The sequence below is a fragment of the Rhea americana genome, unplaced genomic scaffold (genome assembly GCF_003343005.1).
Source record: "Rhea americana isolate MKP2758 unplaced genomic scaffold, rheAme1 scaffold_83, whole genome shotgun sequence".
In the NCBI taxonomy this organism is placed as follows: Eukaryota; Metazoa; Chordata; class Aves; order Rheiformes; family Rheidae; genus Rhea; species Rhea americana.
In genome coordinates, this window is record NW_028187012.1 from 3,247,526 (window position 1) to 3,267,011 (window position 19,486).

Here is a 19,486-nt window from a genome sequence, read left to right on the forward strand (position 1 = left end):
AGAGACACAGCAGTAGGGAGTAAACACCATCAGAATTCATATAGACCAAGTTAATTTAGAAAACGTAACAGAAAGGAGTCAAAATGGCTGCACTCATTTGCACCAAGCACCGTAACATTTCTGACATAGCTGTCATTAAGGGATAACATGTAGAAGCATCTTCAAAACTGTTACTAAACTGTTCTTAATCTTCCACTTTCTAAAATAAAGCAGGGCAATGAATGTTTCAGCAAAGCAAGGCTTAACTAAACGACCGGAGTTACGCTTGCAGTGGCACTCAACTGTAAGTTGCTCTTTAGAAGTAAGATTTTTCATCCAGACTCTCCACAAGAGGGTAAGAGATAACCAGCTCTGCTGAGGCTCATATTTACTTGGAGTTGATGCTTCATTTCAAAGTGCACTGACTGCCACGTGGCGACCGGCAATTTGATCAAATTTTGCCGTAACACTCTATCACACTGACCCAAGCGCCCAGGTATCACAGYGCAGTGCTAGACCTAGTGAAGCAGTCCCACAGCGTTTTGTGGCATCGTAAAGGGAACAGGCCTTGAACAGGAAATCTCAGACCTCTGACAAGYAGTTCTGGTTAGGCTAGCTGCAGTGATTTAAGATGTTACTGCTTTTTCTGGCAGCAGTTACTGCTCCCACAGGAAGGTGATCAGAAGGGAGTATTTGCTTGTTCCTCCTCTGCTCCATTTCATGGTATGACTTAYGACTTTAAAGGGCTTATGAAGGGGAAAAAGAAGAAGAAAGGAATAATTTGCKGCAGGAGCAGTATATCAGAATAAAAGACGCAGACGTGATGARAGCCTGTGTCTCCCAAGGATGGTTTTACCTTATTAAATGTGGCAGTTATTTCAGTCCCATTAGCTGTAGAGAGGTACAATTAATTTAAAGCTGAGCTACACAAACTCTGCAAAGCTCAAGTGATTATTTAGCAATTGTACTTTTTCAGCACACTCTCAAAATATAGTTCTGTTAGTCAATAATACAGTGTGCTGGCCTAAATTTTGCTTGGAGGTGGTGAAAAACATGTATGCTGAAAAGTTCCTGCCTGCAACAAAGACATTTTCATCCTTTTATATGAGGAAGTACCCAATTTCCACAGTAAATTTCAACCTTCTAATTACAAGTTCATCAAAAAGTAAATAAATAAAGAAGGAACTGGCCTTTCCCTCCTTCCCATCTCTTTATGTTGATGATGCATTTTGAAAATCTGTTTCAGTGAGCTGTTAGTAGGCTAAAAAATAATAGAAGATATATCTATTATAGTGTTTCTAATTTTCAACTTTTGAAGACAGCAGCCTTTCAATTGAAAATAATCTTGTTAAGCTATACTGCTATTCAGATTTGAAATCCTGTGCAAACCTTACCTTGTAATAACTCTCATCAGCGCTAAGAGCTTTGGAAAGTCCAAAGTCACTGATTTTGGCATAATGTTGGGTGACTAATAGTACATTTCTTGCAGCCAGATCCCTGTGTACAAAGTTATTCTCYTCCAGGTATTTCATCCCCATGGAAACCTGATGTACCAACTCTGTTATATTCTTCTCTGTGACATCTCTGAAAATCATAATTGAATCTTCTAAGAGGTCAGTAGTTCATTTTCATGATATTTCATGGAGCAACAATACAAATCTGCACTATGACCTTCCCCACATCATAATAGCAACCTAGGCCATTTATGTTTAGCTACGTTTTAATTGGAACTGGCAGCAGAAGAATGTCCGGAGCAAGAAAAAGTGTAATATTATCAGCAGACGAGCAACTAAAAGACATCTAGATGTTTTTAATCTATTCAGAATGCTCTATTTTACCAGAAATATTTAATAGTTGGGAGATATGTGCAAGATAATCATTCCCCAGSTAAGAGTAAATATTGTAATTAATAATTACAATAACAACACTGCCGTTTAAAATTGCACTTAAGACAAAAAAAAAGGTCCTATTTCCTTTTTTTTCCCTTCAGATAAATCCTAAAAAATGAAATCAAAGCCTACGTACCTATTTTTTTGCAAAAATTTGTTCAAGGGCCCAAGTTCAGCCATTTCCATTACTAACATCCAGGCCTCAGCTTCACATATGCCTATCATTCGGACAATATATGGGTTATCCAGTTGCTGCATTACATTTGCTTCTCTCAGTAGTTCATCCTTTATGGCTGGATCATTACTCTCATTCTTAAGAATTTTTACAGCCACTGGCTTAGCACCCCTACAACGGAGAATCCAATTCTGGGATTAGTTGCAGAAAAATCTGCATGCAAATGCGCACAATCTTCAATCGATGTTTCTCTGCACATAGTACAAATTGTGAGAAAAGACAGAACTGAACATTCGGGGGAGGGGGGAACAATTGCAAGAGGAATGTCTCTCTATCCCATGCTCAGAAGACAGCTAAGCAAGAGAGAAAGCACAGGAGGAACCTCATGGAAACAGAAGYAGTCCTTCAGGTCTTGAATTCAAAAGTATTGGACAAAATTTTCTTGCCCTTTCTGGCTATTTCCAACWAATAAAAAAGATCAGGAATAGTGGAAAGGCTCCCTAAAAAATGTCTGACTGTTGAAAGAATCCCCAGAAGGAAAGCCAAAGGGCCTTGCTAAGCACTGGAGTGTATTGGGCGTGAGATTAAAAAGTGCAGTATTGCACGGTCCCAAGGCAGTGCTCTGACCTACTGGGCAACCGAGCCTGCCRCTGGAACCTGCTCACGCAACTGCGTGAAACAGTCGCTGATGAGACCGACAGAGCTCAACTGTGAACCACCAGTGTGAAACAAGGTTAGCAAATACACAAGCCTGYACCACAACCACCTAAATCCCTTCAGCCTGTATAGGAAAAAGTGGAAATCCTGGCTCTGAAAGCCTGTGGTTAAAAATATGCCTCCAGCTTTTAACACTGAAAGCTTATACACAGTCCAGGCGCTTAAACAACATACTGATAGCATTTGATTATGCAAAATGCATAAATTGTCAGGAGCTCCAGTATCTGCCAGTGTAAACAGGGTCTGTTCCGACAGCAATTTTATGGTAAGATAGGCCACAATATGTTCTGTCTTCTTGAAAATTGACATTGCAGCCTCAAAACCCAGGTATTTATTGTAGTTATTTAAGGAAAAAATCCCTTAGCTACAAGTAAGCTGTCCACAGCTCTCTGTTTCTCATAGAGAGGCTGTGTACACTAGAAATGCTGAGTACCATGACTGCCCACACAAAYTACAGAGGAAGGCAGAGGGCTCCCCACTACACTATCCCTGCCAGGAGAGTAAATAGTCGTAAGGGGCAATCCCCCGATTTACAGACAAAAGTAATGGCTGGAAGATGACTCTGCTATAGGCAAAAAGGTTCCTTAATTCAAAAGAAAAATGAATATATAAAGGAAGAAAAGCTGGTGAATTTTAGCCCAAATTCCTGTAGGTACARTCTGACACACCAAATGACATGCAAACATTTTTGCTGCTCCAAAAAAACAGGCTAAACTTTTTGTATATTAGACGCCATAAAAACAGAAGGGAACACTTACTTTTTCATCTTATAGAACCCTTTCTTTACTGTACCGAAGTTGCCAGAGCCAAGTTCCCCATCCTCCAGGGTTAACAAATTCCTGTCAAGAGTGACATTTTTTGGCCTCATTTCATCTGGATCAGCATATGGACTTTCGTAGACCTCAGTGTCCATGGGTAAGGCCTCTCTCTGATCAGCTGCAGTTCAAGTAATAAACAAATTAGAGATTATGAGAATATTCTGCTGCCATAGGTACTATATTCACTCTTTCCAGGCTCAGGATCATCAATCACATCTTTGGGTTTGCTTTATTGAGAGTATTAATGAGAATCCACATGCAATCCAGCTACAAGCACTTTAAGACATCCCAAAAAAAGAGTGACCTCCACCTGATGTTCTACTTTATAAAAGCACCTGAGGAAATGCTATAACTATGGAGCAACTGGATAAAAGGGAAACCAGAAGACATCTCTTCCTATGTTATRTGCAGTAGCCGCATTAGGTGCATGGGTCCTTGGCAGTGCTAGGAAATACTAAGGTAAAGGGCACTTCTTAAACTCTCCTTCTGCACTCATCTTTTCGTTGCATTTTACAGAGAGCCTAGACATTGGCTTGGCCCTGTGGATTTAATGGGGCACAATTCTTTTTCACCAACTGGGAGGATGCAGCTTTTCAAGTCAAGGAGGTAAAAGTCTTCCACTTCAACAGGAAAAAAGAGATTTCTACTAATCCACTTTTGTTACAGATGCTGATATCTGGCAAACTCTGCTACCAGGCTCTAGTTATGATACTGGCTATACCAGTAAATGAAATGGCATGGAATACATGCAAGAAAACAAAGAAATGTGGATGGAGCAGAGGCCTCTAGCACAATTACTCTGCCTACCTTTATCAGCGCCCATGAGTGTTCTTGTCCTTTGGAGCACATAAGGATTAAAAGATGCTGAATCATCAGTGGAGTAGGCAATAGGTGACTGTTGCTGTAGTACACAAATAGATTTTGTCTGTTTAGCAACGAACAGGTAAGTTAAATGTATCTTTTTTCCAGATGAATATGGCATAATGATTGCAAGAGACATGTAGGTGAGAATCAGAGAGTAAGAAAGGAATCAAACAAAGCTTATCTCTTTCTGGAGATTATTGCTTGAGTAAATATGCAGGCCAAATAAAACACACACCGCTAAAGCATAAAAAGTTATTGCAAATATTTCAGAGCATTTGATCTGAGAGAATTAACTGGAATGGGTCATGCACAAATCTTATCCTGCAGACGTTAAATTTACATGCTTCCATGTAACACTAGAAGTCGCAAGGATTTCTCTTTAGTCTATTCTCCCTCTAGCCCCCACTATAATCTCTCTCCATATCTAGGTCATAGAGAAATTAAAATGAAAGAAAAAACAACTGTTTTTCCTGTGGGTGTTACAGAATAACTTCACTTTTATTACTTCGAGGAAACAAGGGTAAATAGAAATTATTTTAATAAACTTGAAAAATCAACATCAGGGACAAGATGCTATGGGCCAGTCTGTCTGCTCTGTGATGGTCCAGGGAGGGAGAAAATGACCTAATTCCCTACCACATTGGAGATGTATAGTTCAAATACCATCCCTCTGCCTTGACTCTTCTGTCTGAAGCTCACAAAACCCACCCAAGCACAAAGCCAGCCTACTCTRGTGCTCCTCATCTGGAGGACGGCTCTTGCAGGGGTGTTCGCCACAATATGACATAGGTAACAGAAATTTATAACCTACTCTCTGCTGTCTGTGGACTGTGAGAGGATCCTTTCAAAAACAGGGAATTACAGAACCCTTTTCTGTAGTTTAGTCCCTTTTCTTTATATAAAACAAACAAAAAAAARGGGGGGGGGGGAGGAAAAGGAAAAAAGGCCTAAGTTTGAATGATCTCATCTTCATAGCAGAGTGTCACTCAAAACTAGAAATTTGGACATCAAAAACAGGTTGCTGAGCTCCAGTAAGAAGCATTTACTGTACCTGTAAAACACTGGATAGGCTATTTTGCAAATACTTGAGTATATCATTTTTTTTCTCTTTTAATAACTGAAACTTGCAGTGGCCTAAGTTGCCCTCTGACTAAGTTGCAGTTTTCAGTTAAAGAGAGCTTGAGAACCGTTAAGGCTTGAATTATTGGATACTGCAGGAGCTTTATCATAGGGAACCAGCATTTTGCAAAGAAAGCATCTGATCCAGGTGATGCAGAACATTAAACACAATGAAGTGATCTACCCAGTTGGGTGATGCAGAAGTGGTTTTAATACGTGGACTTACAGCAAACCCTGCATAGGGGGCTAACACTTGGGATCATTCTGGGCAATGATGCTCAGTCCTGTGGATCAGCACCACGAGGCCGGCTGCAATCAGGTTAAGCCAGGAGACCCATGAGCTGCTTCTAGGTCAGGGGCTAAACACACCAGCCAGCCCCAAGACTAAGGTGCCAAAAAGGAATCAGATGGAATCATACTTACTGAGGCCACAGTAATTTTAGTTTGTGCATTTTCTATCGCTTGTATGCCTTCTGAGCACATGTCAAGCCTTCTTAGTTTTTTTGATGTTYTTTTGTATTGCTAGTTACTATAACCTATTCAGTATTACTACTAAGAAAAGATTACAATTCCACTGGACAGCTTCCTGGCTATTCTCTTTCTTGCTAAGCTAAGTATATTTGTATTTTAAAAATGACATTATTCTATCTTCCAAAAGTATATTCTTACACCTCAGCAGAATCAATTAATTCACTAAGTGTATACAAAGCTATATAAGCTGATATTAACACGTGTGGACAGACAGATCATTAATGGGTAGAAATCATCAAACTGCATTGATTTTATGGAAGCTTCTGGTTAACAATTCTTGGCCAAGGGKTCCGAAAGAAGAGTGGGAGAAAATGACAAAAATATACTGACCACCTAAGGAAAGGGACTAAAATGCTGTATCTTCAGAGGCAGTTTCAAAGGGTACATAGATACTTTTGGCCAACTTTATCGCCCAAATAATCTCTTCAATGGAAACACAAAGTATTCACAAGATGGCATCTAGAAGATAGCACACTGCTCTGGGGCTTCCTCAACTGTGTTGGATGTAATAGCATTTGCTTAGCACTATATTTACTGAATTTACTTAGCTATATTTACTGAAGCCTAAGGCCACACATCACTGAATTTTCCTGAAATTGTTTGAGCCAGTTTGAGCAAGGAGGGAACAAGGAGATAAGAAAGTAAGAAAACAGCTTCAACAATGATCARCGAATACCGTAACTCCACCTGGAGACAACAGGGAAACCAACCAAGAGTGAAGAAGCTACTACTTGTTGAGCAATCATTGGTATAACAAATCAGAGAATGGACAAAGAACTCAACCTGTAGGGGTATAAATAGCCAGGGAATTTTCCTTTTGAGGTCTCTCGGAGGAGGCACCCAGCTTGAGCTGTAATACTAACAAAAACATCTTAYAAAGAATTATTTTTTATCTTTTGGATAAATCAGGAATCTAGAGTCAAACTGTTAAGGATAAGGGATTGAACAGTCTCCCTAACAAACTGCACCAAAAAGTGTGATGAGAATCTCTCAACTCAAGCCTTGTGGGGTGTCCTGCAGCACATCCCTTTCTGAAACAGTGAAATCTTTCCTGTAGTCACAACTACGTAAAGTCATGCTTCTACAGCCATAGCTCCAAGCTAACCAGTGAAGCACGGTAGCCCTATTTCCTTTCTTTCCACAAGTATCCCAGTGAGTTCTGGAGTTAGGGCAGCTGCTTTTACCTAACAAGGAATAAAAATTCAGCCCATGGAAACATACAGCTTCAGCAGATCTCCCTGKTTTTTACATGAGGAAAAAAATGGGTATTGTTTTTCCTCATTGTAACAGAAGCTCAAGAGAAATGCAATACAAGCACTTTGGGAAAGGCCTTTCAAAATGATAAGCTCAAGATTTTTAATGCACTTGAACTTGGTGCTCGAACAAGTGCTTGCAGTACCACTTGGCAGCTAGAACTGTAGTGACAGAAATCACCAATTGGTAATTCCACTATGATACCTTGTATAATCTCTTGCTTGATTTGATTAGCCCTGAACAACAAGGCAAAAATATGTAGTAAGTGCAAGAGGCTCTACGAATAATGGACAAGCCCAACAACTTTGTAAGAACCTAGAGAGCAAACTCTCTCTGGGACTAGAGAAGTAGTTGCACATCCCTGATTTGAGGTCTCAGCATGAAATGCCATGCTCTGGACTGGGCAAGTGGAACTAACGTGCACCAAATTCTTATAACCCACAAGAAGCTCTCCAGCAGTACAGAAGAGCTGGTAAACATACAGCTCYGGCCATGTCACACAGGACTCCTCAGATGGAGGGGTATCATAGAATCAGTAAGGTTGGAAGGGACCTCTGGAGATCATCTAGTCCAACCTCCCTGCWCAGCACGGTCACCTAGAGCACATTAGACAGAGTTGCATCCAGGCAGGCCTTGAAGATCTCCAGAGAAGGAGACTCCACAACCTCTCTGGGCAACCTGTTCCAGTGCTCTGTCACTCTCACAGGGAAGAAATTCCCCCTCACGTTCAGGCAGAACTGCCTGTGCTTCAATTTCTGTCCATTGCCTCTTGTCCTGTCACACAGGACAAAAGACATTTCTGTATAAAGACACTTCTGTATAAAGACATTTCCTCTCCTTTGTGCTTCAACAACAAAAGGAAGGATCAGAAAGGGTCAGATGCTCTTGGTCATGAAAATGTAAGTGCATCACTCCTCTGCTGTGAATAAAACTCTGGAGCTGTGAATTGGGAGTGACATGGAGACACCAAATCCAACCAAGTTTTGAACTGGCTCTATTAATCTTCTCAGAGCTGCTAATCTTTAAGATGAATGATAGCAGCTGATATATCCTTACTGCTGGCTTAGTTAACTAATATATACATATGTGTGGAATGATATTACCCAGTTTGATTAAATAGCTTAACAACAGCTTTTTTTTATTAACATCTCTTGCTGAACTGCTAGTTGTTGTTTCTCAGGTACCTTTTCAGCTCAAATTAGTAACTTGGGAATACTGTGTGGCCCTCAGGATATTTCTTTTTCTTTTTAAAAAAATTTTTGCCAATTACACATTTGTGGCATGCAGCACACTGCTTGCCTTTTAACAGGATGTTCTAGCAGAAAGTTGGAATTATTCTCTTCAGTTCAAGTGAGGCTATCTAGAAATGCTGCAGGAGGTGCATATCATTATGTGTACTGTGATCTAGCTAAAAATACAAGAAAATTTTCTTTTTATTTAACTAGCATTTAAATCCAGAGTGTTTTCTGCCCTTTGCTTTAAAAACAGCAAGTTTAATCCTGCAGGTCTTTTAATAACAAAAGGAGCTTTGTCTTTATACGACCAGCGGATAGGCTAGAGGATTAGTCACGCTATTCTTACAGAAAGCAGTGAATGAATAAAATGACTGTGGATTTGTTCTCTTAATTTAAAAGGAATATAAGAAGAGAGTCTACTAGATGAAGCTGCTAAAAACAGCACATACTGTGTGATACCTTGTGGTATGCACACTAGTAAACTACTGGGCAGGCTGTCATTTTATACTCTTATTCTAAAATGGTGTGTGCTTGTCCTATTTCGTTATCCATGGGATTTTTTTCAGATAGGGTTTAATTAGTATTSGTTAAACTTTTCAAGTATACACAGTTTAGTTAATCTAAATGTGCTACTTTACCCCTTGTTAGGAGGTGCCTATGCTGGTGTAAGCACTTTTATAGTAATATAACTGTATTGACAATGAGAGGAGAGTAGGAGGCAGAGAGTTTGTATAGGCTCAAAGATACCTTTCTAGTGAAATGAATACAACTTTCTATCCACGCATAAGGCCTTAGTAGGATAATCCCAGAGCAGATATGATAGCATCTAGTTGCTACAATCAAAACAAGATTCATTTACTGGGTACTTTAACATATGAATGAAATGGCTCTCCCTGCTTCTCATTAAATCTCATTTTTATAGTGAGGGCAATCAGTACAGCAAGTGTGATTTATTTTCATGTCAGTGGTTCTGATTTGTAATAACCCAAATGTGTATGTAGGACTATAAAATCTTTGTTGACTAAACCAAACTGCCTACCAAAATTCAGCATGATAAAAGATTTTATTAGCCAACGACTCATTGAGCTTTGACTAAGACTCCTTATAGCCACTAGGTGGCACCAGTTCATTTAAATTGTCATTTAAATTGCCACTCCATACCAGTGAGTATTGTAGCTGGAAATATTTTGATCTGGGTGTTAAACCAGTATCCCAATAAGCTTGTGAACTTTTAAAAAACAATTTCCTAGTCTGAATAAATATAATGGCATGATTTGCCCCTTTTATTGTCTGAAAGTTTTTGATATGTTGATAAGTAACTGCCTTCCTAATTAAGCAAGTTTTAAGGAAATGCTACATGTCAGGGTTAGGGGATGGCAAATGTTGGAAATGGTACTAGCTGAGCTTTCCTTTTGCTCAGGGACTATAGTTCAGAAGCATGATGAAATTTGTGTGGTTGAGCATTCAGAGTAAGTATGCATAAATGATGACCAAATCAGGTTCCTGAAATTACTTTCTTAAAAAGAGTAGTCCTTCTCTGTCAGCATGCTTCATCCTGTTCTGTGCAGCAAGTAGGCATGGGATTGCAGAGAGCAACCAAAGAGAAGCACAGACTTTACCAGGTAAACAGGTGGCAGTGACCAAACCTCTTCAACCCATGCCTGGAGTATTCAAACCCCACAGCACTCACTTTTCTGAACAAAAACAAAATATCCCTCTTGGCTGACAGGCAGCGTTATGCCAAAATTTTCAGGCGGCTTTAGAAAGATCTGAGACACTCTATGTGCATTGGTACATGCAGATAGTACATTAAAAATGAAGCATAGGTCCTGCAAGACCTTGGAAGATGTGCAGACGTCAACAACTATCTGTACCTCAGAATACGAGCGAACTGAAGTTAATTAAGAAAAACAAGTGTAAYTGGTATCTACCAATATTATCAAATATAGTAAATGCCAAAATCTAGCTTTCCACTTGGAACAGCAATATATCTCTAGGGATTCCTGTGCCTGCTCATTTTTGTTCGAGAGCAAATGGTAATAAATAAATAAACAAAATGAAAGAGTTGCAGGTGGAAAAGGGACACACACGTTATCCTCAGCATGCAAACAAAGCCCTTAATTACATGCTTCACAACTACATGGATTACTGGGCAGCATCATTTACCGGCCATGCAGCACCCTCATTAATAGAGGACTGAGCTCCCTTGGACTCGCTGACTTCTCGTCACCTCTCCCCTTCTGCTTAGTCCTCCAACAACCTACAGTTCCCTAAATGTAATTAACTTCAATGTTTAACAAGATTTGTGCACACAAGTTCTGCAAAAATACATTTTATGATTGTTATGAATAAACTGTTCCCTAAATGTGCTCACTAATAGCCTAGTAAGCAAGCCAATTTTCTGATTAGGAGTGATAGTTCTCACTAGAAGTATCATTTTGTTCTGCTATAAGGGACTATTTTTAAAAGTACATTTTGTCACTTACATGTTATTTGCAGATATGTGGAGAACAGTGCTAATATTTTGGGATGTGAGAAATTATTTAAAAATATCCCCCCCCAAGCTTTTAAAACCTCTTTAAAGCCATTGCTATAATTCTATAAAATCAAGGCCATGATTATGCATATGATTAGGAAAGAAGCAGAAAGATCATAAAACGTTCACAATCTGATTGTTAGTAGTCAAGACAGACAATTAGTATCAGCAAGCCAAAGGAAAAAAAAGAAGGGAAATTAGCCAAGTGTAAGTCCTTTTAACTCAATCAAAAACCTAAAAAGACTGTATGATGCACCTTTTTGCTGCCAGCCTTTGGAAAGGTGTACGATTTGAGTCTTGAGATAATTCCACCTCTTGCCCAACTCTAGAAACCACAATGTCAAAGAGGAACAATAAATGCGTCAGGAAAACAGCTAGAGGTACTTTATAAAACAGACGTAGTATATGCAAGAACAAAACACTCCCAATCTTTCTTTTCTTTATGACTGCAAGTACATTTAAGATGCAAAGTACTCTGTGAAATCTTAATATTAAATTTTCTTTAAACTACATTACCCTCAAACCACCTTATATCTGTAGATATACCTTGAGGCAGTTTTTAAATTTAAGAGCGTTGGCCTTTACCTGGCTCTCTCACATAGTGAGTTTCTTTTGTCTCCATTATTGAATTTTAGTCCCAATGAAACACATTTAGCAATGTAAATCAGATAATAACCTTAGTCTGTTGAGAAAGACTAATGTACCAAGCATACCTTGATTTTACAACAAACATAATGTGGTTATTGAAGCAAAAAGCACATAAACAGACAGTCATTCCAAACAAAAATGAACAGGCTCTGGATTTTACAAGTGCACTTATGTCCTGTATAAAGATACCTTTAAAGGAAATGCAAATATGTTCTACAGAAATGCATTAATTTAACATAATAAATTATCATTTTTAAGTGTTACTGAGAGACCATACCTGCCAGGTTAAGATTTTGACGCAGTACTACAGTGACCAAGCGTTTAGGCTGATGCTCAGACTAAAATAATAACCTGAGCCCCCTTTTCAGTCACATTAAACAGTCTTTGAACTGACTTACAGTTAGATGTTAGAATTTTTTGAATAATCCCATTTGAACTTTCCTAAATACAAAGAAAATTTACTAATGACTGGATAGACATGGGGTTTTTCCCAGCTTTCCTTTAAAAAATGATTTCACATACAAAAAAAMCCAATTTTTTTGTGTTAAAGCATCAAGCATAACCCTACATTTCCTATTCTTACTGGAAGAACAGAAACTTTTTTTTATGTTTGACAGTCTTCATAGCTGTGGTATCAAAATTCAGATACTGCATATTGAAACAGCTTATTGAATCTGCTTTTTTCTTTTACGGMAAGAAATGCTCTTTCCATACAGGAATAGAAGAATCCCAGAGCACTTACTAGCTATCATTTTGCAACAGATAAATCCTACAAGGGGTTAAGTGACCTTTTGCACAAGGTGAATGTAGTTCATCATACTTTTCTGGCAACAGTAATTCCTAGCGCTTGATCTTGCAGCTATCTGCACCAGCCTGACAGTAATAATGCTTAACTCAAATGAGTATATTAGAACTACAAACGCATTCTAAGAGGAATGTTTTAAAAGCTAAAAAAGGACAATAATAGTACCAATCTAAACTTAGGCTGTACTCATAAGGTTTGAGTATGTTAATACTATCTGGTAAACAAATAAAATACTGAAATAAGTGAACAGAGGATTCAGGAGAATGCCCTGATGTTTGCAGCTTTACTGCAATATCAACAGCTGATTTTAGGCTCATATCAAAACGTGGTCTCCATATTTAAATACTTTTGGGATGATGTGCAGGGAGTAAAAAAAAAAACATCTCCAAAGTCAGATGGGATCAAAATCACCTTAAATCAAATTATGGAGCCTCTAAGTGAAAGGCAAGAAAAATCCTACTCCACATAYGGCACTGCTGACAGAAATACTAAGGAATCAGTCTCCACATCCTGTATGGAGAAGGCATCTCCTATACAGACCTCCAGTACTAGATTGTTCCTTTGCTGCTGAGGCATATTAGAATCACTGCAAAGGAGATGTCCAGATGATAAAGAAGGGGACAACACCAACAACTTCGGTATCTTGCCTAGTCGCCTTTGGTCGCATTCTGGGAACTAATATTCTCTGTTTGTTTGTTCTTGGAGCTACCACAAAAATCACTTTCCTGAAGTTGTAAATTGTATTCCAAGCCCTCAAGAGCTAACATTTTGGCATTAAATTAGCTATACAGACCATCTACTCTGCATATCATCCAGCAACTGATATTTCTACACTGGTCCTCAACCTTCTTAACTTCAAATCAACTTGAGATTTGGGCACGTTTTCCACCAAGGCTTTGGAATTTCTCACCAGTCTACTTCAGGTATGAATACGTCATAAAATCATTGAAAAGCTGGGCTAGATGGGAACATCAGAAGTTATTAGAACGTCCCTCTGCTACTAGAAAGGTCTGCTGTGTCATTCTTGATGGTCTTCTATCCTGCTTGTAATGGTCTCCAAAGGCCTTCACTATCTCTCCAAAGAGCTCATTTCAGTGCTGCACTAACATCCAACTCTTAAGGAGATTTTCCTTATGTTTAGTCTCAACTTCTCTTGCTGCCATTTAAATCCATTACTGCTTCTCCTAGCAAGGTTGAAGAATTCAAACAGACCATTCTCTTCTTTTTCTCAGCAGTTAATTGTGTTCTGCCCCTCTAGTCCCTCTATTTTCCTTCTTTATTCTAGGCAATCTTTTCTCCTAAGTTATAGTCATTCTTACTGCTTTGACCTGGATTCTCTCCAGTCCAACAACATTTTTCTAGAAGTGCAGTGTCAAGAATTGGAGAAGTTATTCCACTTGAGACTGTACTAATGGTGAACAACTGGAAGCATTCATGATGTTTCCTTTTTGTAACAGCATGATGATGCTGGTCTGATGATTACTGTTGCTGTTCTGATCCACCATAGGCCCCACATGCTCTGAAAACTGACCGCTGCTCCCCAGCTCACATTCTGCAGTTGATTATTAGAAGTGCAGTTATCTTGCACTTGTTCCTATTGAATTTCACTCTGTTTTCTTTTCCAGGTCATTTCTCTAACTCATCAGAATCAATCTGAATTTTTCACACATTTGCAGTCCATTTTGCAAGCTCAAAAAGATGCAGAGCTTCAAGACTGTCAAAAACTCTTTAATTTTAGACTTAAATCTTAATTGTGATAGTGTAGGAAATGTGAAGATAGATTGCACACTTTCTACCTAAGGCTCTGGTTTTTATTCATTCTTGTATGATTTTTTTTTATTCATTCTTTATGCATTTCTGGTTTTGCAATCTGAATTCACTGGAATTTCAAGCTCTGTGTACAAGAACAGCCRCATGAGTTGTCTTAGTTAGAGAGTTACTGTTTCTGCACAAGGATGTTAATATATGAGAACCTAGCAATGTTACCTGTAGTTTTTGAGCTCCATATATAGTAATATTAACTTAAAATTTTCCACTTTACATTTTCCACTATATGAAAGTACCTTTGAGAGCAGCTTTGCTTTCAAGAACTCCTAAAGAAACAACAGAATTCAGATTTCAGATTTAAGAACGTGCTTTTCCTTTTATCCATCATGACAAGTCTTAAATCTACTGAACAGATTATCAATCCTGAAAACACTAATGGCTGTGTGTAAAACTGCTCACATGAAGAAGTGTATTTAAGTCGACTACTTGTGAGAAAAGCACTTGTTTAAGGGTAGAATTAATCTCACTTAACTGCAGCTACCTAAAAACAAGGCATTTAGTTTTGGCTAATCTGGACTGATTCTCAGTAGAAAAAACAGGCATGTAATGGTGGAAAATCATTCCACCACTTTGAGACAATTTTGGGATAAAGTGACAAATGGATGGGTACATGTCTCTTCCTCCAAGGTTTGTCTGAAGTGAGCTGTCTCATTTGAGACAGCTGTAATTAGTCAGAATTAATCACACCCTGTTTGCAGGACCAAGTCTTTCATTTGTAAAGCAATGTGAACAACTGGGGTAGTATAATTCCAATGGCACTGATGAAGAGTTTGGCCCATCTTCTTTCATTACACAGTCCTAAACACCAATCAGTTTAGTCAGATGCATGGCTACTTCTTTGAGAAATTTAAATACCTAAAGTAAGATTTTTAAGGATTTCAKGCATTTACTTTTCATTTGTGTTTAAGCTGCAGAATTTTCTCYGGACAACCTAACACGTATGTAATACTCCTACACTAAATGGTTGTCACTGCAACTTTGCGTGTAGATGGTGCGCATGCAGTCTGACATGCTTAAACTTCAGCTTTGTCTTTGTAAATGACTCAGACTCAAACCTTGAGACAACATTTTAAAAACGGCAATCATTTTGGGTGTGTAACTTGCAACGGTTTTCAGTGTGTAATTTCAAATAACTTTAAAAGGCACTCGATTTTCAGAAAGTTGGGGCATGATATGGTTGCTCGGTGGGCCCATGGAGATTCAAGAGTACTAAAATAAATGTAATTGGTTTACTTGAACTAAAACATTTGTTTCTATAATGTGGGATGGCAACAATAGCAGTGAGACACCTAGATGATTAGACTGTTCTCGAAGACATGAAATGATTAAGTCAAACTCCCTATTTCAGATTAGGCCAGCTATAATTGAATGAGATGGTCTTTTGTATCACAACTCAGGTGGCTCTTCACTAAGAGGACAGTGGTTTCCAAGAGCTTTAATATACTACTGCTGCCCCTTCTTCCCATCTTTGAAACTTTTCCTTTGAAAGTCTCCCTCCATGCCTCTGGAGATAATAYTTCATATGACTGTAGTGATCATTTAATGAAAGAAAGCATTTCTTTTCCTTGCAATCAGTGAAAACRCTGTTGTACTTTTTCATAGTTTTAACCAAAACTCTTTATCCAAAACTTGAAAATCAAATCTCACTCAAAGAATCATTCTGCATATGAAAAATACYGATTTTCACATACATTTTGAGTATAAAACACATTCACAGAATTAAATGCTGAATAGCTCAGTGCAAAACTGACGAAAGGAACAAACATGTTAGACTATTTTAAACTTACTCTTTTCTACCTATTACTTATTTAACAGTCCCCAGAAAATAAATTCACTGCTGCAGTGATATCCAAGCATTAGGACTCCTAGAGTTTTGCATAAGATTAAGCCTTCTAAAATTAATATTACTGCTATACCATGATCTATTCTTACCTTAAGAGGGGCTCCAGGAGATGGAAGACGAGTGTCAAAAATAATACTATCTGCAAAGGAGYCAAATACAGAAAGATACTGAGCAAGATGGGAAAGGTACTGTAAGAATAAATAATTTTTGTTCTTTCCTCAAATTCCCAAACAAATTGGGAATCTACTTCCTAGTTTTTAATCATATTGCAATGCTTCTCTTGGCCGATCGTCTTTGCTTTTGTCTCCCATGTCTGAGATTTAATGCCACAGAGGCAAAATATGTGAAGTGCCTTAGTAATGATTCAAAGGAGTGGAGAAGTAAGGGCCTATTATCTCTCAGCAYGGCACTGGTATCTGACCAGAAAGACAGAGGGAATTTTTATAATTTTATAGTCATTTTTAACTTAAATCTACAGTAATCTGCACCTACCTATCTGGAAAGTGGAAAAAATGCACATAATAGGAATATAATATGCAAATAACAAGAATAACTCACCATTTTCTGAGCCAAGTCGTGAACAAGGAATGGTTAGAACCCTTAACAATCCATCTGGTTTGTATGAATAATGTTCAACTAACTACAAAAATGAGAGGAAAAAAAAGAGAGCGAGGAAGAGAGAGAGAGAGATGAAAAGGTAACATAGGTATAATTAAATAAATTACTTCTTTAAAATTGTGTGCACAAGTACTGTAATTGGTATACATTACAGCAAATGAACTGGACATACAGCAGATCTTTAGTGCACATACTCTTATCTCATCTTTAGTTCTCTCTAACAGAGATGTAGGCTTTTGAGATAATCCTGTGGCTGAATCTAAGGAACAGGATTTCTGGGATTAAACAACTCTAACTCTGAGCAAACCACTTCTTTTTATACCTCTGATTTCCCTCTTCCTTGTTTTTTCCCATTCTTTTTTTTTTTTTTTTTTTTTTTTTTTTTTTAATAAAGATGGGCAACACTATAGTGCAGGAATTGTGCAATGTAAAAAGCTTTTTCTGGGGCCTCAAAATCACAACAGGATGTAAATAGTTAATAATAAGCGTATAGTACCAATAGTTGTGGCCATATGTTTTTCTGGATTGTCCTCACCATGTCTCTTGCCATTTTATCACAGGCACACTATTGCTACTGTGGTCCTGTGCATTTGAGTAGGGAAGGAGGCAGTCAGCAAGCAAAGCAGTTAGAGCCACTTTCAAAAAACATACTAAGATGTCAYAGCTGCTCTTAGATTCACAGTTACTGCAGGAATGACATGGATATTTATAGAAAAGGCTAAGAGTTAGTATATACAGGTAAAGATTCTCACATTTTAGATTTATGATTCACTTCATTTGTTTTAATAGAATTTTAAGCAAGAGCACATAGCAAATTTCTGCAAGGGTTTCATTTCATTTAATATTTTCAGTTTACCCAGTCATTTCTACAGCATTCAGTTTTATTATAGACTATAGTCTATAATAGCTATAGTCAGCTATCCATTCCTTGACTGCTTAATCTTGGCCAAGATTCAGACATATTTAAGTGGTAACCCTTAGCAAACTATGTTTRTTCAGCCAAAAAGCTGGGGAACTTCAAAGCTAAGGAGTGCAGTGTGAGTACAGCAACCTAAACCTTTGTACTTCCTAGAATTCTACTGCTTGCTGTCATAAAGGACATTGGTGAAAGACTATACCTTACCTATTATTGAATATGGTCACTTTAAAATGCAAATGATCTTCCATCCTAGGGAATGATCAGTTCATTGAATAATAGGTAGAGCAAATTTAAACTAAGCCAAGCTGCAACAACATATTTAAAAATGATTAAAATCTGTACATTTGCATAACTTTCTACATTAACGTAGATTCTCTTCATGTATAAAACCCACAAAATGTTGGAAACGCATGGCAAATAACCCGCCAAAACATGTTGGTATTTAGCTAAAGATTGTTGACGCACAGCACAGTAAAACAAACTGCCTAAGTGGGTTATATAGAAACATGATGACAGATACCCAAGTGATTCAAACTTAACAGACCTGCCAAAGGGTGTCAAATCTTTTTCCATCTGGTATAGAGAGTTTTCCCGTCTTATCTCTGTCAATACGGTAATGCAGTACTTTTCCATCATTGAGCAGACACAGAGCATAGGAACCATTGCTGTCTCTTTCTCTGATTCTGTAAGAAGAAGAGAGATTTTCAGGGTTACTCTTTACTACCAATGAGCTTTGGGGATAAAGATTTTTTTTGTATCACTTTTTCCTATAAGCTTTCCAAGTAAGAAACAGGACAAAATCTGCACTGCAACTTTGAGGACGTTTTGTTAAACCTTTCAATTAATTTTGTTAGCATCATTTGTTTTCAGATAGAATTCCCTAAAGTTTCTTTCTTTCTTTTTTTTTTTTTTTCCTCCCAAAGGGCATCTGGCAACAACAAAAGAAAATCCACCATGTGGAGCTCTTTGCTAGGCACAAAGTGYTCACTGAGCTGCGAAGCACATGGAGACTTGTGCACTCCAGGCCCACAGAGCCCAGGGAAGTCAGACACCCAGATCCAACACATATAAGTAGCTCTACTTCAATCTCTTCTACAGCTGACCTACAATTAAAAACAATAGATTAACTCTGGACTTGTCTCCTTTATCTTTTATTTGGAAACAYATAGACGACAGTGAGGAGCAAAGATAAAATATTAAAAGAACATAATATGAAACATAAGTAAAAGGGAAATTCTTTCTTTGTGCACTGAAACAGCTTGTGGTTTACATGATTATAAGTTTACAGTTAAACAAAGTGTCATGGCTGAGAACTGGAAATAAATCACACATTTCAGTAACCATTCGTTTTGTAATTTCTCTAACAATATTAATGCATTGTCATAGATTTCCCATGAAATTCACATATGGCACTGGGTTACACAGCTCATCCAAATTTCGCCAGGAAGAGATCAGAGCAGGAGCAGGATGGTAGAAGAAAGGAGATCTGGAAGCAATATCTGAAATGCCTGTGCCCTGCTGCACAGTTGTTTTAAATGCACTCAGGACTAGCTCACATTGAGGTCAACGTCTTCTGGTGATTAGACYCAGAGTAGGAATTTACTGCTAGCTCTGTCATAGTCGGCTTGGCATTTCTACATTTAAAAAGTAGATTTTTGTTTTTAATACAAGTTGCCTGTATTCAGTTGCTGCTGCCAGAAAGATGGCAA

General features: G+C 38.1%; 1 protein-coding gene across 2 annotated transcripts in view; it reads right to left on the minus strand.

Annotated features, from left to right (window-relative positions):
- SYK (spleen associated tyrosine kinase) overlaps positions 1-19,486 on the minus strand; it is a 33,952-nt gene that overhangs the window by 4,281 nt on the left and 10,185 nt on the right. Inside the window, exons 3-10 of one of the 2 annotated variants that reach the window (XM_085323229.1) lie at positions 18,322-18,460; positions 16,799-16,880; positions 16,330-16,379; positions 11,374-11,442; positions 4,386-4,479; positions 3,519-3,696; positions 2,005-2,214; positions 1,374-1,563 (exon numbers count right to left, since the gene is read on the minus strand). In XM_085323229.1, coding sequence (XP_085179355.1) covers positions 1,374-1,563; positions 2,005-2,214; positions 3,519-3,696; positions 4,386-4,479; positions 11,374-11,442; positions 16,330-16,379; positions 16,799-16,880; positions 18,322-18,460 — 1,012 coding nt within the window. The remainder of the gene's footprint in view (positions 1-1,373; positions 1,564-2,004; positions 2,215-3,518; positions 3,697-4,385; positions 4,480-11,373; positions 11,443-16,329; positions 16,380-16,798; positions 16,881-18,321; positions 18,461-19,486) is intronic. The other variant, XM_085323228.1, reaches the window with a different exon arrangement.